Genomic DNA, 25633 nt, shown 5'->3' with positions numbered 1-25633 from the left:
AACAGGTCGGCAAAACAGTATTACCGACTTTAAGCAAACAATTGTGGTACTATGTGGTTCAGGTGATCAGTTTTGAAAATAATCTTTTTCAGGATCGATCAGCTTCAAATGGTGTGCCTTGCCGAAAGAAAAGGCTAAGTGTTTGGACTTCATAAAATATGCTAACATTACTGCACGAGATGTAAGTCTGGAAGTGGCTGTTGAGTGTGTCGATGCAAACACCCATGAAGAATGCATAACAAAGATCAAGAGTGGCCAAGCTGACCTGGTCACACTAGATGGCGGGGATTTGTACGAAGCAGGTAAGTTATGAAATTTTGGCGTCACTGATTGTTTTGGAAGCGAAGCTGAAAGCAGAACGATTTTATTCCAAACATTGTGCCATTCACTGCCTCGAAACTACACTATGTTTTGAAACTACGTCACGAAAGGCTTCAAAAGTTCAACCTTCCTTCTTTTTTAAAGCTCATCAGATGTTTTTAAAGTGAAATGGGGGCTGTGTTTATTATTGTTCAAATATTTTTTTGCAACACGCAGGATCATGGAAAGTGGGCAAGGTCACTCGAATATTCCCCAGTTTCAGCAGGGGCATGTTATGGACGTTCGCGCTATTTTTTCTGCGCAACCTTACTGCCCACGCATATTCACACGCCACGTAATAAAATGAACAAAAGTAGGGCAAATGGGCATTGCTATAGCTTTTCCTGAATTTAACGATCTTGGACGCTCGGTGAACCACATTTTTCCATCTTTTGATCAATCATTTTCTCTACCGATTTTCTACGTTTAGCGAAAAAGTGAAGAAAATCTATCGACTAGAAGTTTGAATTTTTTGCCAAATGCACCATCAAATTCCGTTCTTTTTAGCTCTTCGTTTATCTCTGCGACGGTTTCAATGCCTCTTGAAGGGTTCAGTTTCGTGAAACCGTTGGTAACATTTGGAATTATTACGCAACAGACCCACTTCTACAAAATATGACTAAGATCGCTTACCTCCCTTGTCTCACCTTCGATATTTTTAACTATAAACCCCTGTAGACAATGCTGAATTAAGTGCGCCAATTTTTCAAAATCAGGGTAGTTTTCCACAGCTTTATCTCTGAATCGAGGTCGGTGAACCGCAATTTTTGGCATTTCTGACACAAGTAACTCATTATGTGACTGCAGTAAAAATTTAAAAATATATATATCGACTGGCAAAATTTCGCGCGAACGTCCTTAAGTCACGTGACGCTTTAGACCAATCGCGTGCGGGCGAAAATATTGGATGGATTACAAATTTCAACATTCTCAGTCAATCTCAGGGGTAATGTCCAGGTATATCACTTGAAAAGCACATGTTTGTCTAATACCAGTTCAGATTCAGAAACAGAAGGTAGAAATGAAGCCATTAACGGTAAAATACTATCGTTAGTGACCGTTGCCGTAATCTTCTTGTAACGCAGGTAAGGACGACAATCTCGTGCCCATCGTTAGTGAGCAGTATGGAGAGTACGGAGTGAAGTATTACGGAGTTGCTGTGGTGAGAAAGAACAATACAGACTTCACTTTGAAGACCCTCAAAGGAAGGACGTCCTGCCACACTGGAGCACGAAGAACTGCTGGCTGGAATGTACCGGTGGGGTATCTACTCCGCACAGGAATAATGGCAAAAATGTCGTGTGGAAGAGGAGGGAACTATGATTTGAAGGCAGCGTCCAAGTTCTTCAGTAAGAGCTGTGTACCGGGTAAGGAATAGATTACTTCACCACCCAGGACAAAGGATTTGAGCCAGCCGGCAGATTAACCCCCCCGGGGTAGGCCTACACAGATTCTGCTCAAAACATGTCAAAAAGGTCCTCAAAATATCCCCCAAAGTTGCTCAAAAGTTGCTTGAAATTGCAAAAGTTGCTTAGAAATTTTTTATAGCTGCTTGCTGAAATCGAAGAGCAGCAAGCCGGCTCTGTTTCTGTACAACAACAAAACGAGTTCAGTTACAGTTTCTTGAAGACCAAACAATAGCTCTGGACTCATCCTAGTGTTTTCTCTGGCAACTGTTGTATCTGATCATGACGGATGCCTCAATGTAATCTTCTAAGGCGCTTTCCTGCTGGGATGAAAGGTTGCTGAGCAGACTAAATACCCTCTCGGTCCGGCAGAGGCAGATCTGGGTTGGACGAGGAGTATTTTCTTTACAAGGGAAGCCCTGGATTGGATCTCTTAGTCTTTGATGTTGTTCTTCATCGAATTCTTCATTGTCAGAAGAAAGCGCCTTTTTGAGCTAGTTGTACCATATTTGGAATATTAACACAGGATACCCATTCTGGAAATGGGTCACATCCGGCATTTCCATATTTGGAATCTATAAACACAAGATACCGATCAAAACGCAAGAGAGTTTCTAGTGAAATTCTTGTGAATTTCTAGAGAAAACGTGTTAAAATATCAATTACTTATGAATGTGATTTCGAAATAGTGAAAATATGCCAAAAATATGCTAACTTTTGGAAAAGATGCTGTAAAGTTGGTCACTCTCCGAAAGTTGCTCAGAATCGAAAAAGGTACTCAAAATCGTAAAAGTTGCTCAAAAGTTGCCGAGCAGAATCTGTCTGGGCCTATCCCTCCTGGGGGGAGGGGGGGTGACTCATATATGATAAGGATGGGGTGCTCGTTGCACCTTTCAGAGGTTAAAAGAAAGTGGTTTTGGTACCTGTCAGGGTGTTCAGCCTCAAAAGGTTGACAGCGGGAGCTTTCGCGGCACCTTTGAGGGTATTGAGCCGAAAAAAAATATGACAGGAGATGTGTTTTTCTAGAATTGATATCTCTTAGGGGTGAAAAGAATTTCAAGCCATGCCCACAGAACACGACCTTAGTACCTCTTAGAGGTGCTGTTCAAAATTTCTGACGAGCATCCCCGGCCTTTTTATAAAAAAACTTTCTCCCCTCCCCCCCTCCCCGGTTAAGAAATGGTGTTGTGACCATATCTTTTCTTAAGCCGCCCACGATCTCGACAAACTAGTTGCCTTTGACTGAGACAAAACTACAATTCATGTCTGATCCGAACTAAGAAGCTGTGTCAATTTTAAGGCTTACAGGTTCTTACACAATAGCGGTTTAATTTTAGGATTTTAGTCGATTCTCGGTTACTAACGTACGTGCTTGTGGAATGAAAGTCGAGAATACCGGCATAAAGACTAAGTGATCAAGTAAGAGTCATCGACAAGGATTTGAGGCCGGCTTACCAAACCCTTAAGGTGGAATGGTACCCTCAAAATGGACCAAAAAGTTTGTTTAAATATGATGAAGAAAGATCAATTGTGTGCTATTGCACTCAAGAAGAGAAATTAAATTTCTAGAGTTTTACTCAAAATGGTTGCTATGGAAACCAGCCACAGCCTTTTGAAGAGTGTTTTATAGTATTGACGCCAACACTTCTTGCTCTTTTACAAAACAAGAATTGACTGTCAAATAAGCAGATCATGTAAGTTTCTGTTTTGTTCTGTGATATGAGCCTAAGTTTTGACAGTTAACTCTTATTTTCAGTGCTTTTTACATCTTTATTTGGAAATAACCTTATTTTTTACCACACCCAGTGGACAAATCATCTCATGTCACGTGACAGACCTTAAAATGTTACGATTCTTTTGGTTTATATCATCACGACACTATTGGTCTTTGATGAGCCCAAGTTTCAGAAATTCTACTTAAAATCCTTGCAAAGTAGAAATGTTGGCGCGAAGTCAGTCGGTACAAAAGTAAACTTTTGAGAAAAATGCACTTTAAGTTTCTTACACGAAGTATTAGGCATTTAACGAGCCACAAATAGTGGGGGGGGGGGGTTGCAGATTGGATCTCGGGGGAGGGGGTGCAATGGTTGTTCCATTTTGTAAAAAGTTACCGCAGTTGTGGGAAATATTCCTTGTCATAAGGGAAATGAATGAGCCTGTAATGGCAATTCGAGGCAAAGCTTTTCACAAATAATTATACCAATCGAGTTGTGTATGTCTTAAAAGTTTTTTCTAAATAGTTTCGTTCATATAAGTTAAAAATAATCTATATTTTTGGTCACGTTCTTATAGTAAACAGTCGTTGCTATGGCCGTTGCCACGTGAAAAAATTTATACCACTGTGTACTTTCCTTAAATTTCACACTCATCTGGAAGGAAATTCGGCAAAATCGTTTCAAAATGTTTTTGACAAGTCCTCAAGGGTCTTAAGGCTTGTATTTCCAAGAAATTGAATTTTTCATGAACATCGCCATATTTTAGGGTACCATACCCCCTTAAGCACATGAAAGATAGTTTTCGTCATTTTCACCGAGACAAAAAAGGTAAAAGTTCCTTCTTTGGGCGCTGCGGAAAATAAGGCCACAAAATTTCCCCGGCGAAAAATCCCATATAAAAAGGACGGGAGTGCTCGTGGGAAATTTCGAATAGAATCCCCAAGAGGTACAAAGATGCTATATTGTGGGCGTGGTTTGAACCTTTTTTTTTTTTACTCCTGAGAGGCACCAATTTTCAAACAACACATAGACTGACATTTTCATAATTTTTAATTGCGTTGACAACGATTGCTTCGAATACCTTCTATTCGTAAATTTGATTATCAAATATATCTCCTGTCGTATTTTTTTCGTCTCAATCAGTACTATATAGGTCCCTAAAAGGTACCACAAAGCTCCTGCTGTGGACTTTATGAGGCTAAACACCTCAGGAGGTACCAAAACATCTTTTTTAACCCCTAAATGGTACGAAGAGCACCCCTGTCCTTTTTATATGGGAGTCCTTCCCGAGGGAAAACTCGAGTGTTACTGAGTATTACCCTGGTGTTACTGTGCCCTATAGTAATTAAATGGGGGACCACACTGCTCGGAAGCAACGACAACTTAGTTTCGTTTTTGTTTGTCAGGGGCTAATGCTTTGTTGGAGGATGAAGCCTCCAAATACAAGAACCTATGCGAACTCTGTGCTGGTACAGGTACAGACAAATGCACGAAAGACTCGAGCAAGAATAGGTACGTAGGCTACCATGGAGCGTTCAAGTGTATGGGAGACGGAAAGGGCGACGTGGCCTTTGTGAAGCACACAACTACACAAGAGGTGGTAGACGATGGAGGATATGGAAAAGTGGATGATTATGAGTACCTATGCAGAAACGGAACTAGAATAAGTAAGATGTTTATTTAAGAAATAACGAAGCCTAAGCCGTGTATTACACTGTGATAGAACACGATGGGCATTTAAGAACACGAGGAAAATGTAGAAAACACGAGCCGCAGGCGAGTGTTTTCTATATTTCTCGTGTTTTATCAAAGTGAGTGTTTTATCACAGTGTAATACACGGCTTAGGCTTCTTCATTTGCTTTATGATTTAGGCGAAAAACAATAAAACATGCTTTTTCTATGTTTTATACTCCGATAAAACATGGGTTTTTGGCCAATCAGAGCGTGCGCAGGGTCCTACCTATATTATAAAGCAACATATAAGGTCTCTTGACTAGCCTCATATGGCCCTTATAGTCCTATGCCTTTCAGTGCAAAATGCTGCAAACATGGAAATTTCGTTGCACAAAGTAATGAGAATTCGAAACAGTCACTGAGGCTGTAGCTACTTTTTAAAACAAATTATATAATACTCTCTTTTTTTATATGAGAATGTTTTTCAGGCCCAGGCTGAATGTTCTTATTTTTCTGCCGATTTTAGGCTGAAAACATGCTTGTGAATATTCTTAGATTCTGGCGTATGGCATTTCGGTTTTATTGACTTTGGTGGCGTTGAAGTAATTATGGAGCCAGACTGCAGCCTGGTATGCCACACATAACTTCTTGTAGAAATGTTGTTAGCATCGAACGTACGACTTGTGCTATTAATTTTCGTTTCTTTTTTTGGCTTTTTTTGCCGTTTAGAGGAAGGAATAATTTTATACGGTTTACAAAAAAACATAGGATTGTATTGTATCAACAAATTTTCAACGCACAAAATTACATTGTTTTCAAAATCTCAGCCTTGGGTTTATTCTTATAATAGCCTTGATATTCTTATAAAGTACATTCTTATAGCAGAAACAAAATGAGTGTATCACATGAATCGTGCTCTTTTAACAGGCGTTGCTGGCAAAGCCCATGAAAGTTGCAATCTTGGCAATAATCCCGGGCATGCAGTGGTCACAAGAAAAAGCAACAACAAGATCGGCGACATCATTACGATTTTAACAACCATGAGCGACAGGTACGGTAGCAATCAGAAAAATTGGACCAATTTCCAGCTGTTCAACTCCACTAAATACTCCAAGGACGAGAAAGTCTCCAATTTGCTTTTCAAAGATTCCACCACAGAGCTGAAGGCCATTCCAAGCGAGATGCAAAATTACAATGATTACCTTGGTAAAGATTACGGCCAAAACCGGGAGGCAATGGCGTCATGTACTACCTCACCCACGGTGTCCACTTCGTGCACAGTCGCTCCAATCATCGAGCTTGTGCTACTGATAGCGCTGCTTGGCGCTGCTCAGCACTTTTTGTAGAATGGGAAAACGAACCCCGGCGCATCTCATGTGTATGTGTCAGTTGTTAGGTTAGCTGATTAGAGATACCCACATTGTAGATCTGCTGAGCTGTTTTACCGCCTAATGCTCGGGCTTTCCATAGTACAAATAAAGTGTGTGGGAGTGTTACAAATGAATAGAATTTTTCAGGTAAAACAATCGACGTTTTGAATACTGGTTCTTCATTAGGCTGACTATCTGAGTAAATAGTCCCTCATGACCGGCACTTCCGACCACGTCACGCCATGCTCTTTCGGAGAAGCGTTGCGTGACCTTCCAATGGGACTTCCAAATGGCAGAGCTGTGCGTAATTCGTCTTATTTCAATCAGGTTCACTATGTTTTGCTCCCTCGTATTGCATTGAGTCTGCAATGCGTAGATGACATATTGAATTAGGATACACAGCAGGATACATTTCAAAGAGTAATGAAGGGCCAGGTTGAAAATAATGGAAGATAGAGGGATAGAAATGTGTTTTTATTGTAAGCAAAAGCTGTAGCCGAGAGCCTTGAGTGAAAAGGAGTAACGAGTCCGTCGCAGGAATTGATAAAACGCAGCTAAACTTATTGTTAAACGTAGTGGCTATGCTTCTAAAGAAAAGTAGAAAAATAAAAATCATTTATGTATTTTTAGGTTTACTGTTGTTTATTGGGGAGCTCTTAGAGATTCAAGAAGTATGTAAACAGGCTGCTACATGTTTGTAACTCCTAGCTTGGTTGATTTTTTTGTCTATTATTCTTACTGTCTGTTCTTAATGAAACATATATATATATGTGGTTTTCGTGTCCTTTAGTAATTCTATTACATACAATCTTTCCCACTTTCTTTTCGATTATTGTTTATTTTTCTATGTTGGCGATTGATTGTCCATTTATATCTCATTAATTCTGTCCCTTCAAAATGTTAAGAGTTGTCTTTTCAACTGAAAGAAATACGTTTATAATATTGTTTCTGTGACGTTTCCGAGATTGCGAGGTTCCTAATCTCGTAACCAGATATATTCTTCTTGGTCTGCGGTCGAGATGTGAGCAACTGGCCTACCTAGGCATTGTAGGGGGTACAGCTGCAAACTAGCCGGGTATTCTGCAATTAATCGTTTTCCCGAATTTGCGTGCTCATCGCCCCATCGACCGGAAAACTGTTCAGTTGCACGTGTCATATCCGCCGAACTCTTTGCACCAGGAGCGATACTTGAGTTTTTAATCATATTGTATCCTAAAAAGAAAACAAACTACTGTGATGACTAATAGCAACAACTGTCCAGTGTTCATCGATTTGAGTTTGATCGTGAGTGATCTGGGCGCGGCTACCACCTCTTGGCAATGGCTAAGTGTTCGAAGTGCTGTGAAGTACTTTTGACCGAGCCAGGCCTCGGTCGAGTTCTTTTGTTTTACATCTACGAGTTTGACGGAAGAGTCTTTGAATAGTAAATCTTTGCCTCCATACGCAGAGGAGTTAAACATCTGAAACGAGGGCGTCTTTGACCGGAAGAGTTCATCCAGGCGAAGGAGTGACTGCCTCAAACCTTCCAACTTGTTTCCAGGTCTGCTCATGACAACACGGGAAGGAATCCTGGCCAGGTTACATTTCTCAAAGTCCCCAACGTCTGTTTAACAAAAATTGAGCAAAGTTAGATGTCGAGGTCAAAATAAGAAATAAAAAGTCCAGTCAAGAAGGCCCTTCGATTGACGAACTAAGTTCCATTCAAGAAACGTCTCTGTGAAGCAAAGGCATAGTCACCCTGCATAATTGAGAACACGAGAAAGTTAAGTCCAAAAGAGCTGCTATCGATGGTAATTCAACTACGGGCCAGTCGAAACGACCTTCAAAAGTTCGCCAGGTGTAATGAAAAAAAAAAAAAAAAAAAAAAAAGTAAACAACCACTTTCTTTATTCCACGGAGTTCTTTTCCTCCTTTTTCCCCAAAAGAACGTCCAAACTTTCTAGTCATCAGTCATTATTAAAACGATTTAAGATAGGAAACGCATAAAAACAGCTTCTGAACCCGGACCTGAATGCAGTAAGTTTCCGCCTTATCTTTGTACGTTAATATGAGTGCAGGTTAGGTAACCATCAGGGCCGTGGTCAGTGTGAGGTAAAACGTTTTTTTCTTTCTTTAAAGGGGTAAAGCAAAACACTGCTAGCAAATAAATATAACACCCGTAATACCAAGGAAGAGAATCTAACCATGAACATCGCCTAAGTTGTTTTCGGTATTCTGAGTCCCAAATACTGCATGTTCTACCGACGATATTGCTTTGATTTTTGTTTTACCTGCTCGGGTTCCATCGGGGCACAACAAATTAAAGTCCTTTCCCGGGTTAAGATCGTTATCTCTTCCCGTAAAGTCAAACACAGTGAGATGACTGACAAACGCTACGTCACCGGCGCCTTCCGTCAGGCAGCGGTATGCGCCTTGATAACCGAAGTACTTTTCGGAGACACTGGATGGGCACGTCTTCTGATTGAAGCAAATAGCACACAGACTTATGGGATTGGTATCGTCTGGGTTGTATTTCTTCGAGAGAGCCCCTGGTGAAGTACAAGATGAACATTTTACTGTAACTCAGTTGTTACTTGAGCCTTCGCTCCTACTGTTCAGCAAAAGAAGCGCGCAGCGGTCTCTCGTGACAGAGATCACCCGCTATGAGGCCATTTTCTGCAGTCTTGTATTCTTTTTACGGGAGTCGCGTATAAACAGGACCTGATACAATCCCCCTACAAAGTGGCAGAGAACAATAGGCTTTCAAATCTTGGGCGAACGCTAATGAATCTGATTGGGTTACCGCCGAAAGCAAAAGCAACTACCCGCTTCTTGGGTAATCTCGAAAAACCCGCCCGCCATGTTGGAAGAGGTATTTGTCACTTTTTTTTCTTTAACCAGGGATGCATGCAATATATAGCAACGCATCTCATTTGTGGGCCACTTTACCATGGAGACCGGGATCTTTCTCTTGTCAACTTAGTTAGTGTGCTAATTTTTGTTTTTGTTTTGTTGTTGTTTCAAGCACTTTTATCGTGAGCCCCAGGCTTGGGAAAATAGGTAACCATAGCCACTTCCTGTGTCACGACTTAAATATATTATTACTTTTACTGTTATGGCTATTCTCATGTTTGTCAGCAATATGGGAGGAGGAAAAACCTATACTACCAGGGCTCCTGGCCTAAAGCATCCATTGCCGTTTTTGCCTTCTTTCCTTCTTATCGTCATTTCGCGGCTTTATCGGTGGCATCGGGGATCATAACATCTTGGTGAAATCACAAAGCGGAATAAATAAGTTTCCAGAAACTAACCAACATAACTCAGCGCTCCTATCTCTCTCTCCTCCCCTATAAAAGTTTCATATAAACCACAAACCTGGAACGCAGCTTTGTTGAAAATACTCTCCAGCGGACTGGTAAGGATTACATTCTTCCCACTGCATTGCCCCGTTCTCAATCAAGAGCCCTACAGGAGCTGTCCATCCGACCGAGTCTCCCGCGGCAGGGTGACACGATTTTCTGCCCTTCAGAGATTTCAGCGAGATTTCTTTGGAAAGATTAGTTTTAATTAGAGCGACGGCGTAGCTACTCAGACCTTGTTCATGCTTGCCATAATCTTCCGATACCACTGGTACAAGACCGTGCTGAACACCTGTTCGAATGGAACAAAATGGTGTAAACGTAGAATTTGGCCGTTTGCAAGGCTTCACAATGAGCAGTACTAACTCTGTTTCTTTCACATTCTTGATCTGATTGTCTTATTAACTAAGTACGAGATGTTAGAATCTTTCTAAGTACTTTAAAGAAGAGGTGTGATTCGCAAATACAGCCGTGAGGGTATGTTGTCTATGGTTACTGTTGCGTGACATGTTTCTTGTACTCAAACAACTGAGGATTTTATGGATGTGTGCGTGCCTACAGACATGACTCTATTCACACATACCAGCCTGATAAATTTGTTCCTCTCCAAGAGTGATGACGTCAGCAATGCCATTGCCAACCATCCTGATGCAATTGGTGACGTTTCTTCCATGTACACACGTGATGCTTATATTCCAGGCAATCTGTGACGTCACATTCGCTAAGTGTTGGCATTTGGACATTTCTGCGTCCGAAATACAGCACCATCGATATTCTTCAACAAGAGTAGGAAAACAAAGTTTGTTTACATGATTAGCAAAAACAAAATAAAATATAACATTAAAAAAAAAAAAAATAGAAAAAGAAACTGGTTCGAGAAATTTTTTCTTCATGTGGGAACTGCGTTCTAAAAAAGTCCAATAACTTTATTTAGGCACGAGGCATTGGCGACCTAGCTGGTAAAATTGCTTCAAAAATGTAAATAACGAGATATCAATACAGAGTTTAAAATGGACATAAATATCTTCAGCGGTATTAGTCTTAACGAAAGAATGTACTGAATATTAATCTAGATAAGTTAGCTCTCTTGGAAACCGCTCAACTGTGTGAAAAGAAGGAGTTGAGTATACCAGTTTCCTTAGACTGTGCTGTTGTATTTTTCAAATCGTGCAGCAGAAATCTATCTGGCTCACACGTGCGAGTAACGAAGCCATGAGAACGAAGACTCTGATTCTTCAGACGGCGGTCGGAGGTGACCTCTGGCAGACTCCATTATTGGGTAAATTTGACAAAACAAACAACTCTCAAGTGTTCCTTTGTGAGACTGATTTTTGATTTGCTTTAAAATGAAACAAGACCGGAAAAAAATACCAAGGAGCTCGATTTGAGCCACATGTTTGGCAGTTAGGCATGAACAATTCAAACGATCAGAGCTTTTCAGACGGCTGGTCAAAAGCAACGAAGACGCTGGACACGAAAGTGGAAGTTGACGAGACCGGCGAACGACCAATAGGGCCGCGTACTGGATTAACACTATTAATTATCATATTTAGTAAGACGCTTAACGCCTCCGGTGACAATTATTAAACATTTATTCTCTCTGAGTAAGTAACGGAAGGTAAACATTTAGGAGTTTTGCTCTGTTGGATAAACCTGGTGTTTTTTTGAAAAAATCTAATTTACTGAGAAAGTGATTTTAAGTACAAATGTTTCAATGGAATTAACGCCTCTTCCCTTGGAATTTTTCTTGATCGAGGAAGAACCTTGGTTTCGAGACAATAATTCTGCGTTCTCAACAGGGAATAAAATCAACAAAGTAATTGACAATAACGGCTAGGAAACAGTAGTTTTACTTGATCCGACAACTTTAAAAATCGTTTATTTTATTGTATCTAAAGCGTAGCTTTTATCTTGGAAAATATTGTGTAAACAGTAGTGAGTAAAGTGCACATCAACAGACAGGCGAGGTCAGGATACTGATTTAAAAAGATTCTGAGACGGCGCTGGCGACTTTAGAATAATCCAAACTCAGTTGTCCATGAAGCCATTGACTTTCCTGCTTGAAAGCTATGGCACTTTTCAAAATGGACCACGCTACTATATACGGTTCACTTATGCCAAATACAGCAACACAAGGGTCGATTAGGTCTGGGCATGAATCAGAGGTACCTTTGAGAAAACTCAATCACAACGTGGACGCGATCTTTACGAGGACCCTACATGAAATAATCATCAAATATAGATTGTTGTCGCTTTCATCCTACCTGCTACCGTCGAAGATGAACTCGGAATTTGATCAAAACAAAGAACAGCCATAAGTACTGAGAACAACCTTTCCATTCTACGTTGTCTCCGTCCGATCTCTGAAACACTGACGGGCTGTTAGAGAGTGTTAAATAGCTATAATTACTTGCAGAGGTAATACCACTGGGCGTTTTAGCCGTGAATCGTCATCATTAACATCTTGGTCTCTCGTCCGGGAATGGTAGTTCTTACTGTTGGTCTGCTTGTACGGAACTGAAGCATAAACGAAAGGATAATTGATAAAGCGATCATACGTTGCCGTTTACAGCTTTGTCATCTCGTGATGATAAGGATCAATCAATCATGCATTAAACATGTTACTGTTTAGTTAACCCATCAAACTTACGTCACGGGTGCACTTCCGAGCGAAACGTGATGCATTCCCCGAGCGACGACATTAGCAGTCATGAATACACTTGTAGAATCGTTCTTCTTTCAAGATAAATGAAACAATCGCTTTCTTTTAACTATTATTATTATTCTCGTTTTGGCGTCTTTCTCAATACTGAAAGTTTTGTCTACTAGATGTGCAAATCGAAAAAATTAACATCAGCAACCGCCCGTTTTCTTTCCAGCCAATGGTGTTTTCTTCTTAACAATGATCGAGTCTATATTTAGTTAAAAAAAAAAAAATTGACAATAAATGGTCAGTTTCAAAGAAATGGCCTCTTACGCAAACTCGTTTCTTTACCATCACGTTGGCGTGACATCGACAACTAGCCGGTCTGACTTCAATTAAAATTGACAGCGTTGCTATGGTCACGAGATATGGATAAACCAAGCTAACTCTCTAAATGGCAACATGGCTGCGGAAAGTCGAACGTCAGGTTATAACCATTACGTTTTGGCTTTTTAGGGGCTTCTATTAAGCAGTGGACATGAAATCGATTAAGAAGAAGAAAAAGGGTTTAAAGACAGCTCCTTTCGACATTTATATATACATAGCCAGCACGGGAGAAAAGTTTCTCCTGAAGAACGTTCACGCCGAAATGAAGATACGAGAGCTAAAATGCTACGCGGAACTTGTAGTTGGAATTCCTTACAATTTACAGCGTTTACAGTACCTCGATGAAGGGGATATGCTTGACGATTCAGACTTAAGACACAACGATGTCGTAGCGGGAGCCACGATTAATTTGAAGCTGTGGAGAATGTGGGACAGCCTTGTTGCTGCAGTTTGTCGAGGTTCAGTAGATCAAGTACTCAAGGAGGGTGTCGTAGTTGAAAAAGCGTGGGAATCGTTAGACCCTTTGAGTTATAAAAACAAGGTTTCTGTTGCCAAGGAAAGAGCTTCAGTTGCTCTTTTCATTGCTGCCCATCGTGGCCGTAACAACTTGATAAAAAGTTTGATAGACAATGGAGAAGCGGACGTGAATATGAAGACACCATTCGGGCGTACTCCATTGCACGCGGCGTCTTCTCAAGGGCATTCGAACGCTATAGATCTGATGCTCGAGAAAGGAGCTTCTATGGACGAAATGGACGTTCAGGGTAAGTCAGCTCTGATGGTGGCGAGCCAATGGGGCTTCAAAGACAGCGAGAGACATTTATTTCTATTTCAATGGCAGACGAGAGCGGCTAAAACCAAACACAGGAGAAAGAGCAAGTCACTCATGATGCATCAGCAATTCGACTCTGCTTATCCAACGTGGTTAAAAGGAAGGTATGCTCAGGTTTATTTTTGTCAAACGCTAGCGCCGGGAGAATTTGCCGGAACTGGAATCAGCGCTCCAAGAAGGAGAGCGGTGGGAGAAGCTAACCAGTTGCAGGATTCCTTTCTTGAACAATCTTCTTCTGATCTTCGCGAACACAAACTCCCTCCTATTGATGGAGCAGACGTGGATTATGATGGTAAGGCGTCTTGGGGGCGCTGTGGACGATCCTATTGTGATATAGTTACTAGTTTAGAAAATTTAGTTATGAACACTTACAGCTGTATGCAATTGATTTTGTGCTGATATTAAAAACAAGCCTTGACATTCGAGATGAAACGTGTAACCACTTAAATGAAATTACAAACTGGTAGTGGAGGGCAAAGTGACCAACTTGGGTCTCTTTCCCCAAGAGTGTGTGGTAGAAAGTGTTAAAAGAGGACAGGAAAGCTACATCGCAGGGGTGGACTCCTGCATAAAAAGGAAGGGGGTGCTGACATCATACCTTTTAGAGGAGGCGGGCTCCACTGAAAACCGCCTTTGGCGAGTTGGATTCCCTCACTAAATATTATTATTATTATTATTATTATTATTATTATTATTAAAAAGGCGGTTTGGTACCTCTTAGGATGTTCAGCCGCAAAAGGTCCACAGCAGGATCTTTTGTGGTACCTTTTAGGGTATCGATTGAAAAAAAAAAAAAAATGACAAGATATGTTGTATTAGAAATGGTACCTCTTAGGCATGAAAAAAATTTCCAGCCACGTACACAAAACAGGATCTTGGTACCTCTTAGGGGTTCTTCTCTAAATTCCTGCCATGCACCCCGTCCTTGTTACATGTATATGGGAGTCCCCTAGCAGGCTTATATGTGTAAGCAGCTGGAGTGGAAGGAAGGGCTGGTGTACAAAAAGGGGGAATTTTCATAGATGTTAGAAATACATTCATCAAAATTCAGGAACAAAGAGAGTAGCATGGATAGTAATGAGAATAGGAAGTGGCAACTTCTTTCCTGCTCCCGCCCCAACCCCGACAATCATAATTTATGCAGATTATAACAAGACCAACTTTAGCAAATTTTGATCATCTTTAGGCTCCAACAGTGACCTCACAATTGGTAATATTCACATGATCACTCTGTCATTTGTCTGTTAGGTACAAGATACAGCATTGGAGGGAAGCCAGTATTGCCACATATAAGATCCAAGGAGAGAATGGCAAGCAGGTTAGACTTGGTGCATTATGGCAGTTTATGGTGACATGTTTACTAGCTGTTGCTCATCAAAAAAAAAAATGAACCATTCTTCCAAAAGCTATAAATTATCACTGAGATATGACTTGGACGCTAGGGTGGGGTTCAGAGCCTGATTAAGCTAACCCAGGAATAGCGAGAATTTTGATATTTAAGGTTTGCATCTTTTCAGTGAGGTTTTCTGTCTATATTGTTTGTCCTTCTGTTTTGAGTTTGAACAATCTCAAACTGCACAAAATATAAGCAGTGAAAAGCATTTTTTATACAAAAAAAAATTCATACTTTGGTTAACTGTTAATCCCAGGTTAGCATTCACTGGCTTTCCAACAACCTGGCCCAGATCAAGTATTCTGGGTTCAAGAACTGGCTGAGTTGGGCAACTCTGAACTTCGCTCACTAAAGAAACAATGCCTCCACCCAGGGCAGTAGTGTGAATATTATTTCTACTTGTAAATAATTCTGTTTCCTAATATTTAGATGACAATATTTATGTCTTGGAGGTGATTTTTCTTCACAATGCCAAGAGGGAAAGTGTAGAGCAACTGCTAATCCCAGTGCTCTAACTGTTTTGATTTCATATTAGTAATCAAAACCTTATTCTGTCACCTCTTAATGCTAACACTACTTGATGAAGTCCCAAGCCATCACTTTAAAATGTAGCTCTGAATAATAATCAAATTTCTCCTTTGATTCACCCTTTAGTAAGTCACGTGAGAGTTCTAAGTCTGCAACGTTTGATGAGTGGCTGGAAGAAAAGAAATTTAAGAAACAGCAACAGCAACAAAAACAAAGGGAAGCACGTCTAAGAAAAGAGATGGAGCAAGAAAATAAGAGATTAGCAAGGATGGGAGGAAAAAGTTTTGAGGACTGGAAAAATTCAAAGTCACAGCAAAAACAAGAGTTACCAAACACAGACAAGAAAAGGGATGACATTTTACGAGAGGAGCCTGGACGCCATTTTAGTTATAGTTATGAATGCTGGTTAAGCAAGACTGGTGCTTTAGATCTCCATAGTCTCAGCAGTTGAATGTTGTAGTGGGTAAAATAAATTAGCTTCCTATAGACACCCACTGAGTTCACCATGCATCTTTGTCTCAAAGTCAAGAGCATGTGTCAAACTCATAGGAAGTCTTATCAAGTCTGTACAACCCTGGGGTAGGTCTGTATGCACTTCCAGTCTGTGATGGAGCTAAGTAAAGGAAATGACAGCACTGCTCAAGCCCAACCAGTGTTTCTGGCCTGTGCACCCTTAAAATTACCTTTTTAGGGTACTACTTTTAAAGGACTTAAAAGTCCTTGTTTTCTAACAAAATGTCAGCTAGTGATAAGCTGTCTTCCAGGCAGTTAAATTACCTGGTAGCAGGCTCTTACGACAGCCCTGTAGATATTGCTTACCTTATAGGTTTGTTGATGCTGTGCAGGTGAAAAGGAAGTGTTAAAATCATGTATTGTATCATGCACAGGAATAGAAACCCATTTCCTGTAACTATACCAGCAGCTCTCTTTTCTCTTTGATTATCACGCAAGGAGCAAAAACATGGTCGTACGAAGACTTGGGTATAAGAGACAGGTTACAGCAATAATTTTTCCATATCTATTCTCCTTGCTCAAAAGCATAATGAAAAGAGAGAGCCTGGTCATACTCTACACTTACTCTTGACTACTTCTGTTTGCAAACATGTAAATATTTCCACCTGTATAATTTACATATGTTACAACTATATTTTGTACTCTGAATTGTTTTCCCTCTAAATAGTTAGTACGACATGCAGGAAAACTTTATTTTTGTGAAATCAGAAAAACTATGGACATGAGATATTAAATTACTAAATGTACATGAAGTTTATAGTTTAAAAAAAAATTTACAAAAGGACTATTATTTATTTGTGTAGTTTACTCAAAACGACAGCAGGCTGCAGTCTTCTTTTGTTTTAAAAAGAAAGCCACAAGTAACTGAGTTACAATATTTTTACTGTGTAACCTACAGCTCATTTACAACTATGAAGTTAATTTGCAGTGTAATAAAAGTAATGATGCGAGGTATCCACAGCAACACTTGAGCAAGAGATTTATATTCTACACCCAATCCAAAATAATTCCCCAATAAACACTCAGCCAGGTACCTTAACCCTTTGACTACCAAATTTTCACCAAAAAATGCTGTTTTTGACTGTTAAATCACTTTTTTGGCTGCCGACGCTAAATGGGCCTAGGTTTTGCTGAAAAAGCTATTTTTTACCAAAAAGATAGATTTTCGGAAGATTAGGTACAAAAATGTGCAATGTTTCAATCCGGTGCATGTGCATGTTTTGTTTTTTGCGATTACCCATTTTCTTGCCCCTTTTCTTTCCTTTTGCTCAGGCTTTTTACTCTCGCTACCGTTTATGCTGCATAGTCTTTCTGGCTGTCATAAAAAGTTGGGTGTTGAATAATGGGCAAAGCCTAGAAATGGGACCTTGATCAGTTATAGGTATAGCGGGCCATTTTACCACCATTTATGCACCAAAACTGATAACGTTTATCAATTTGCTACGTCAGAATGCTGTCTATATCCAAAACTGACCGTTATGCGAATAGATCTATCCTGGCTCTACTATCTGCTTATCAAGAATATCTGGTGACATTTAAATTGATGACATCACAAGTGGTACAAAGAGCACGACCACTCAGGACTTGTATATACGTCCTTGGGGGTCGATGGGTTAAGGTACATACATACCTAAGGCTACCAAACTACATTTTGCTAAGCAATGTTGAATCTTTATTTCCAGGTAAAACTAATTTTCACTACCTTTGTTTAGACCCTTCAAGCTGATGTCAACAAGCAAATTCTCCCTACTGGCATCCACACATTTCATAAACTACCAGAGAGAGAGAATGACTACACTTGACCTAGGTGATGATATAATTTACAGAGAAATCAGATGTTTGTCTATTTCATGCTGATCATAGACTCTTTGCATAAATGGTGCTTAAATTTGAATAACAATACTTTACACATCCTCAGCCTCGTGCTTACATTTCCAGACAAAGAGTTTGTCACATGAATGAGAGGCTAGGGATGCATAAGTATTGTTATTCAAATATTGGCACCATTTATGCAAAGGGTCTATTGTTAGCACTTAGGAGATAAACAGAGATTAACCCTATTTGGTCATGTTATTAGCTAACAACTCAAGTTTACTCCTGTATCCATTCATTTAAAATTATATAATTTATTCTCACATCTGTCCGATTAAGCGCCTCATTCACACCAACAAAACATGCTTAATTACCAGTTGAAGTTAAAACATCTGAAAGCCAGCAACAGAAGACAACTCTATACCCAAAGATGCACAATAAAAGGGAGGTTACCAAAGGGAAAAGAGTGTTTTCACATAACATCATGGCAGCCATATTGGTGTCCAAAAACAATAACATGGTGACCATGCTTGTGTCCCAAACCAGTCCTGTTGGAGTTGAACTCATTTGTTAGTAAAGACTTTCTTTTGTTCCATTAAAATTTGCTTGGCTGTAGGCCATGTGAGTGAAAATGCTCCATAGCCTCAGTTTGAAGCTTTGATTTAAGTTTACTTACGTATTAAAAACAGTTATTAATAGATATATTTTACATTACGTTTATTTATATTTCTGTTCACGAAGTACTTTGTTTTCCAATTAATAGCCAAAATAACATGGTCAGGAGATTTAAGCGAAATTGTCACTTGCCAAAAAACATAAAAAAAAACATAAAACTATAGCAAGTTCAAACTTTCCAGTCGAAAACTACAGTATACTGTATACTCATAGGAGAACTAAATCCCTTTTAAAGTGCACCTTTGTAATTCCACATAGAGTAAGAGAGAGAATTTAAGTGAATTATTAGAGAATGTTAATAATTTATATTTCTAACCTGTCAGTTTTATTGTGAATAAGGAATAAGATAAATCTTGTACTGTCTAACGATTGAATTACATCCATTCAAGACACAGCCATTTTAAACTTAATACAAAACCAAAGTAGATGAAGAAACAATGCCATTAGTGATCTATTATATCCACAAGAAAGGAAAGCTTCCCCCACAAAAAGTTCAGCAAAGCAAATAATTTGGCACAACATCAGGTCAGCAAAAATGATGCTGAACAATTTCCCACCATGTGTTCTCAGACCTCTCACAACAGACACATAACATTTGATCCTATAAAACACCCATGTTCAACTTGTAAATTGATGTATGATGTAGTCTACAGGGTAGTGTAGTTACTGGTTGTAAATGAAATACGAAAACACAACACAAAGGGCAATCAACAACACATACCAATATTAAGTCCTGTCAACTTTGCTGTATTATTTTGTAAATTATCTAATTCAAAAGGGTGGTGCACAAAAGAACTAGGTTTTTTTTTTACAAGTTTGTTCTATTAACCACCTTGTATGGCATTTTTGATCCCCAAAACATCATTGTCACCACCTACAGAATACATGTATGTGCACAAGAATAAAAATTCTTAAGGCCTGCTTAGGTACATGTAATGTCACTCACAAGTGCAAAATCGTTACTTAGTTGAATGCACTTACACCAATCACTTAAAATCTCAAAGTACAAAAATGAGAAAAGAAAAAAAAAACATTTATACCAATTGTGTGGTTTTTGCTAAAATTAGTCAGCGACAGAAAAATGTTAATACTGCACTTAATTTACATCAGCTTTAATCTTGACAGTGAGTGAAATACATGTGTATTCCTGTAATTCAACATCTTCCCATAACTTTCTTTTGACTTTTTGAAATACGATGACATTGCTCTCATCACATTGATTTTAAATCAGTATAATAATTTGTAAGTAAATTAAAAGGAATGGAGAATTGAAAGCATGGATGAAGCAGTTTGCCTCAAAATACAAATTTTTAATTTGCAAAAGATTCGCTTTTACTGGAAATACCAGTCAGTATATGTCTTGATTCAAATGCTATAAAATTCATTTCCAAAACAGCACAGATTAACTAGATATTTGTTTGTAAAATTTTCATCAAACGTTATCCAAGCCAGGAGCTTATAAACTTATTTTAGCACTTCTACTGCGTTCGCAAAAGGCAACATAGCATGCATGCACTTAAAATGTTAATTGTATATAAAGTTCCTTTTATCCAAACTACAAGAATATTACTTTTTATAACTGTCCATTTGCGTAGTAACGTTTCGCTGGAGAGAAACAACCCCCATTATGACTTGCGTAGAAAAGTGATCATATTGATAAAATACCATCCTCATCAACTGTTGGATGTTCTTCTTCATCACTGTCTGGTATTTCTTCGGCCAATTCATTGTGGTAAGCATGATGCATTGTCGGTGATCCTGCACTCAGAACAGGGTTAACAGCATGTGTTGCTAAGTTTGTAAGGCTCTGAGATTTTGTACGGTCTGGCTCAGCATGCTTTAATCTCCCAATAACTGGATTATTAAATTGATTTGATGGTTTGACAGTTATGATAAGGTTGTGACTATTTGCAATCATCATGTCCGTTACTTGATCCAAAGTTTTTCCTGCGACCTCAATACCATTAACCTCGAGAACCTCGTCATTCACTGCCAATAAACCAGTACTTTCAGCAAGCCCACCTGGGACAAGCCTTGAAATAAAAATACCTGGAACCTTTTCTAATCCACTAGGTGTCACACGCACACTGGTTCCATCTCGTATGTAGAATCCAAGGGGTTTGTCGGTATTATGCTTCAATAATTTAACGCGACGTTGAGTTTCAGGGATAATGTCCACATCAACGATTGCAGAAACGCGACGGAAATCTTGAGGACCACTGATTGATATCCTATTGAGGTGTGACTTTGCTGGATTTGTAAGATTTGATAACAAGTTCCGACGCCTAGGTACTTCAGGGGGAAGTGCATTCTCCTCTGTTACATTACCTGAAATACAATGGTACCTTAACTGTAACCTGTACAATAAGGACTTTAAGAGTTTAATTGCCAAATCAGCTGTACTTAAGAAATAGAAACCATGTACTGTGTCTCTATCGAGTTTTAGTTTAAATCTACTAGTGTTCTATCATGAATGCCGTTCTCTGATTGGCTACACTACTCACTATCTATTCTGTGATAGACAGTGAGTAGCATAGCAGTGTGCACTTGTTAACACAATGACGGCCACTACTTGGCATTTCTGAAGTGTCTGTGAAGAGGATTTGGATAAAGTTTTGAATGACTTTTTCAACAGCTTGTGCTAGTTCCGTTTCTATTGAGTTATAGAAACAGTTTTAAACCAATCAGCGCACATACTTGCTTCGGGTTATTTTTCTAAGTTACGGTGTATATTACATCAAATCAGTTCCTTGTTAATCAAGTCTCAGATTGGAGACAAATGATTCCAAGTAGATGGCATCTTGGAGAAAAGAAAAATATATCCAAAGGGGACAGATGGCAATGTTTGGCATGAAATTTCTCCATACAATAACACATCAAACAAACCCACTCATGATATTAAAAAGGAATCAAATGGTATTCATGTTTAGTATCACCCAACTAGTGGACTAATGCAAATCCTGCATTTTAATTGGCTACGCTACTAGAGGACTATTACCGTATTTTTCCATGTATAAGTCGACCTTTCAAGACCTAAAAATCAGTCCAAAAATTCACCCTTGACTTATACATGGGTCAAAACTTGAGATCCAAGCGCCAGTCAAATAATTAGCATAATAATTGTCTTTCAATGTTAATAAACATGTAATAAACCGCAGCACAGTTTACAACATATGTTCGCTTAGCGATCTGTTTCTCTATATCAGAGCTTCAAGTTAAAATGCATCAACATTTATCCGCTAAATGTTAACCTGAATCTTGTAGACACTCACTGGCTCAATTTTGTCATATTTTTCCTGTAAATAAAGCTGCAGTAAAGCTGCTTGGAGAAAACATCTTTCGTGCTTCAAACTTCTCTGCTTAGTAACCTGGCAGGATATGAGCGGGAGGACTTCTGTACCAGTACTTGACCGATTTCAAGGCTTGGCTACCAAGTTCCCAACACACGCTTTGCACTTTGTTTATGGAGTTGTTTGAAAGTCTTGAGCTTCTTTGGTGTTTTGCCTGTCTTATAAAGCCACTTTTAATCTCTTTGCACTTACAAAGGTTCGTTTGAAATCCTTATGTTTGATTTTGTGAACATTTGACAAATATTATTGTCAAAAAGCCCGCATACACACGTGTTTCTAAACTTGGTAAAATGCTCGTATACGTGCCATAATAAGTTTATTAAAACTGTGCGTTGAAACTTGCTGTGATTTGTTTACATATCTGTGATAGCTGAAAGATAATTCTAAGAAATACAAGATAAGTTTTCCAAGAAATTCTTACCTGGAAATTAAGAAAATCTAGTTTTTGGCCTCAAAAATTGGTGGTCGACTTATACACGGGTAAATACGGTAGTAATAGCCCTCAAGTAGTGAAATTGGCACAATCGAGCGTGACGCTTTCTCTTGTTTTATTCCCAAATAAATATTTCTTCAACTTGCATTTGCTAACCTTATGATTGCCTTTTCTGTCCGACTAGTTGGGTGATACTAAAACAATTAGACCCTTCGCCCTCAAGGGCCACGGGTCAAAAGCCCTTGCGGGCTACGGGTCCAATTGTTAAATATGTACTCACATTAATTTCCCTTACCTTAGGGCTCAGAAAATTATTAAAGTTTTGACAAAACTTGTGAAAAATAATTTTCTAATTTCCCTAAATACCAGTTGATTACCCATAGTAATTACCCACAAGCTGCTCCTGTCCTGCTTCAGTTTCTAGCAATCCAAATTCTCTACTTTCCAAACATATATATTTATATATACAGACATAGGATTGCTATCCAGTACAGCATGGTCATTATTTGTTCACTGTGGGCCACTGCCCAGAGACTAACACATCAGGGGTTTCATTAATATTTTCAGCAGGGGGGCAACTGGTTTTCACTTGCAGGCAAACCCTTTTTTAACTGAACTTCTTTATAAGAATAACTTTCCCTAGATTGTCAAACCAGGTGGGAAAAATTGTGTTCACAGCCAGTCAATTTGCCCGGTGCCCGACCCTTAATGAAACCCCTGACACAAACAAGACATGCATTGACACATATTAGGTAAAATGGATGAACATATCACAAAACAATAATTACAGTCAGAATAACATAAACAACTAATGCATTAAGGCACCACTTTAGAAACGTTTGGTGTAGTATAGGGCTTGTGATTGGGTAAACAAACAATTGAAATAGTGCACTGTTATTTATCCAAACACAGCTCCTCTCCACAATCAATGGCACTTCAGTTTTCACATGGCAAGAACTACTCTCTAGGATATTTGATTCACAGTTTCTCAAGTTTTACAACAGATGCTGAACTAATATCAGGGTACTTGTAGTACACAAGTGATGTTGTGAGTACAAGGGGAAAAAAAAAATCTCCATATAATTGCTCAGTAAAAAGCTTCTGATGTCAAATTTTGGGGATCTGCTGTGATTAGTAACCTCAATTTAAGGTTTCAACTTCAATATTGTAAGGGTTAAACAAAGACTGAAACAGTCAGTCTGGTAGAAATTGACCTTCATAAGAAAGAAAACAAATACAACATAAGGATCTTGTCTGCAAATGCATTTTCATGACGTGAACAAAGAAAAAGGAGCTTACAGAAATAAGTTTCGATAGTGGTTTGAGTAAACAAACACACAACATCCTCGAAACTGATTTTAAAATTCTAATTGAATTTACATTGTATCAAAGAAAAGATGGCCGATGCTTTTAAATATCCATTACAATAAAGAAAATATGTATCTCATCGGAAAAATAACAAATTATTAAAAGCAAAAGCCAACGTTCGCCAAGTTAAATAAGAATGCAAAGAATTAAGACTTATAAGCTAAGCTGATCAATGCCGAAGAAAAAACTTGCAGAGGTTTGTTCAGTATTAATAACTGAACCATTGTGAAACGTTGTTAAGCCGTTTAGTTTTTTCTGGAAATATCGCAAAATTAAGGACCGATTTGAAAAGCAATCGCTATAATAAGTGTAACTTAAAATTGAAATGGAATTAAATTTTATGTTGCGTACCTTTACGCTGGACGAAAACTCGTAAGAGCGGTCGAGCGGTTGCTACAGCTCGGAGAAAATTGTCATCGTTGTTTATTGGCAATAAATCGCCATGCATGTCTGTGTACCAAGTCGTAAACGGAATAGCTTGCAGCTTGTGAATGGTCTGTACATGCTTGTAGAATTCTTCGAACGTCTTCAACTGCGCTTTATCCAACGGAAACCTCCGGAATTCTGCATCAAACTGCGGACAAAAGGTGGCGTATTCTTAGCTCATTTTTGAAGAAGAACGAAGACGGTTTAATTCTGCACCCCTCAGCTTACTATTGTTGTAAGGATTCCACAAAAATCCCTCCCTTACCTTAGATTTTACTTCGATGATACTAAGATCTAGCTGTGTTGGTACTTTCCGTGATCCTCTGAGTAGTTTGGACATGAGGAATTTGGCTTGTAGCTCTTCAACTGGTGGCACAACACAACTTGTAAATGCATTCCTCACATCGACATTTCCAAACGAAACAACTGCGCAGGATTACTGCGCATCCGAAGGTCATGCCTGCGGGGGTGGGGTCGCGTTTCATAGTAAGCGCTATTTTTAGAAGCATGCATAATTTGTTCTCCATAGTAATTCAGGTTGTTCTTTACACATTTAACACACTACTTTCCTTGTAACTAAGTAGATGTCGTACTGAAAACTTGGGAAACTTTAGGAAAGGAGAATATTTTTTATCTTTTTTCTTCTAAATGACCTTTGAGCGATTCAGTGTTCGAGGTTTATTGGTGCATAATCCCACGATCACGTAATGCAAAGATGGTGAAATAATTTTACCATTACGTCAAATTAATTAGTCTCTGGAAATTGACTATAGAATAAACAGGAAAACCGCCATGTAATAGCGACCCAGTATCTGGCTAAATTAAAAAGCCCGTTATTTCCCCTCGATGTCAAACAAAGCAAGAAAAAATAAATTTAAAAGGGTATGAGTGAAGAGATACACATTCTGACCGGAAATGAGCGCAAATGGCTGCTATCGGCTGACACCGCGCGCCTGCATATTTAATTGTCGTTGTGAAAAAGGTTGTTCTGCAGTGTTACTGCAAAAGCATACGCGATAATATAATGTCGAAAGGTTTTATGGGTAGTGGTACCTATGCGCCAAATTGATCCCGAGGCGGGCAATTGATCGAACTGTTCAGGGTGTTGCTAAGGGTTTCTAATGGTGCATTGTGAGAAAAATGGCGGATCATGAGTTATCTTTCATCTAACCTGCGTTGCACACAGGCTATCTTCCATCACAGCTACTGGAATATAGATAGAAATATTAGCTGGAAATTTAAAAAAAATATCGGCCTGAATGTACAATACCAGGCCACTTATGTGTATCTCGTTGAATTTGAATGGTTCGTTTTGTTTCTATATGCTTCGTTTTTAGAAGCGTTGAGAAATATGTTAATACGTGGCCCGGTATTGTAAGATCGCTCCAAATTATTTTTAGACTATGAC

At 39.1% G+C, this 25633-nt stretch overlaps 4 protein-coding genes across 7 annotated transcripts in view; 2 read left to right on the top strand and 2 right to left on the bottom strand.

Annotated features, from left to right (window-relative positions):
* Positions 1–7149, top strand: part of LOC110065808 (melanotransferrin-like) — an 11719-nt gene extending 4570 nt beyond the window's left edge. Inside the window, exons 2-5 of the mRNA XM_089298688.1 lie at positions 93–302; positions 1446–1727; positions 4888–5148; positions 6084–7149. Of these exons, the coding sequence (XP_089154814.1) occupies positions 93–302; positions 1446–1727; positions 4888–5148; positions 6084–6502 (1172 nt within the window). The 3' untranslated portion in view covers positions 6503–7149. The remainder of the gene's footprint in view (positions 1–92; positions 303–1445; positions 1728–4887; positions 5149–6083) is intronic.
* A 195-nt stretch (positions 7150–7344) lies between these two features.
* On the bottom strand, positions 7345–12638 carry LOC110065809 (melanotransferrin-like). 3 transcript variants are annotated; one of them, XM_020772978.2, is made up of 6 exons: positions 12515–12638; positions 12129–12381; positions 10448–10639; positions 9881–10156; positions 8797–9054; positions 7345–8129 (listed from the first exon to the last, which is right to left on the bottom strand). In XM_020772978.2, exons 2-6 carry the CDS (start codon positions 12202–12204, stop codon positions 7723–7725), a joined length of 1209 nt encoding a protein of 402 aa, XP_020628637.2. In that variant the 5' UTR covers positions 12205–12381; positions 12515–12638; the 3' UTR covers positions 7345–7722. The 3 variants fall into 3 exon arrangements, with proteins under 3 accessions (XP_020628637.2, XP_020628636.2, XP_089154813.1); XM_020772977.2 differs by lacking the exon at positions 12515–12638 and having other exon boundaries at positions 12129–12474; XM_089298687.1 differs by lacking the exons at positions 12129–12381; positions 12515–12638 and having other exon boundaries at positions 10448–11357.
* A 301-nt stretch (positions 12639–12939) lies between these two features.
* Positions 12940–17125, top strand: LOC110065841 (uncharacterized). 2 transcript variants are annotated; one of them, XM_020773007.2, is made up of 3 exons: positions 12940–14019; positions 14976–15045; positions 15775–17125. In XM_020773007.2, the coding sequence occupies exons 1-3, from the start codon at positions 13047–13049 to the stop codon at positions 16097–16099; spliced, it is 1368 nt and encodes a 455-aa protein (XP_020628666.2). In that variant the 5' UTR covers positions 12940–13046; the 3' UTR covers positions 16100–17125. The 2 variants fall into 2 exon arrangements, with proteins under 2 accessions (XP_020628666.2, XP_020628667.2); XM_020773008.2 differs by having other exon boundaries at positions 15377–15863.
* A 685-nt stretch (positions 17126–17810) lies between these two features.
* On the bottom strand, positions 17811–24667 carry LOC110065843 (partitioning defective 6 homolog beta-like). Its single transcript, XM_020773009.2, has 3 exons — positions 24491–24667; positions 24151–24373; positions 17811–20976 (listed from the first exon to the last, which is right to left on the bottom strand). The coding sequence occupies exons 1-3, from the start codon at positions 24563–24565 to the stop codon at positions 20297–20299; spliced, it is 978 nt and encodes a 325-aa protein (XP_020628668.1). The 5' UTR covers positions 24566–24667; the 3' UTR covers positions 17811–20296.
* Positions 24668–25633: the final 966 nt, after the last annotated feature.

The sequence above is a fragment of the Orbicella faveolata genome, unplaced genomic scaffold (assembly GCF_042242905.1).
Source record: "Orbicella faveolata isolate gen_17 unplaced genomic scaffold, um_ofav_v1 contig_3, whole genome shotgun sequence".
Lineage (NCBI taxonomy): Eukaryota > Metazoa > Cnidaria > Anthozoa > Scleractinia > Merulinidae > Orbicella > Orbicella faveolata.
The sequence above is the reverse complement of the archived record's forward strand: the minus strand, read 5'-3'. Positions and strand labels throughout refer to the sequence as shown.

What these genes read in the sequence shown, in the direction of transcription:
- LOC110065809 (XM_089298687.1), bottom strand. Translation starts at nt 10,757, where the DNA reads ATGAAGAAAAAATTTCTCGAACCAGTTTCTTTTTCTATTTTTTTTTTT. An exon ending in TCAACAAAGCTGCGTTCCAG is followed by an intron (nt 9,055 to 9,880) that starts GTTTGTGGTTTA and finishes GTACTTCACCAG; the next exon opens with GGGCTCTCTCGAAGAAATAC. An exon ending in CCCCGATGGAACCCGAGCAG is followed by an intron (nt 8,130 to 8,796) that starts GTAAAACAAAAA and finishes TTTGTTAAACAG; the next exon opens with ACGTTGGGGACTTTGAGAAA.
- LOC110065841 (XM_020773007.2), top strand. Translation starts at nt 13,047, where the DNA reads ATGAAATCGATTAAGAAGAAGAAAAAGGGTTTAAAGACAGCTCCTTTC. An exon ending in AGCAGACGTGGATTATGATG is followed by an intron (nt 14,020 to 14,975) that starts GTAAGGCGTCTT and finishes TTTGTCTGTTAG; the next exon opens with GTACAAGATACAGCATTGGA. An exon ending in AAGGAGAGAATGGCAAGCAG is followed by an intron (nt 15,046 to 15,774) that starts GTTAGACTTGGT and finishes TTCACCCTTTAG; the next exon opens with TAAGTCACGTGAGAGTTCTA.
- LOC110065843 (XM_020773009.2), bottom strand. Translation starts at nt 24,565, where the DNA reads ATGTCCAAACTACTCAGAGGATCACGGAAAGTACCAACACAGCTAGAT. An exon ending in TCATCGAAGTAAAATCTAAG is followed by an intron (nt 24,374 to 24,490) that starts GTAAGGGAGGGA and finishes TTTTGTCCGCAG; the next exon opens with TTTGATGCAGAATTCCGGAG. An exon ending in AGTTTTCGTCCAGCGTAAAG is followed by an intron (nt 20,977 to 24,150) that starts GTACGCAACATA and finishes ATTGTATTTCAG; the next exon opens with GTAATGTAACAGAGGAGAAT.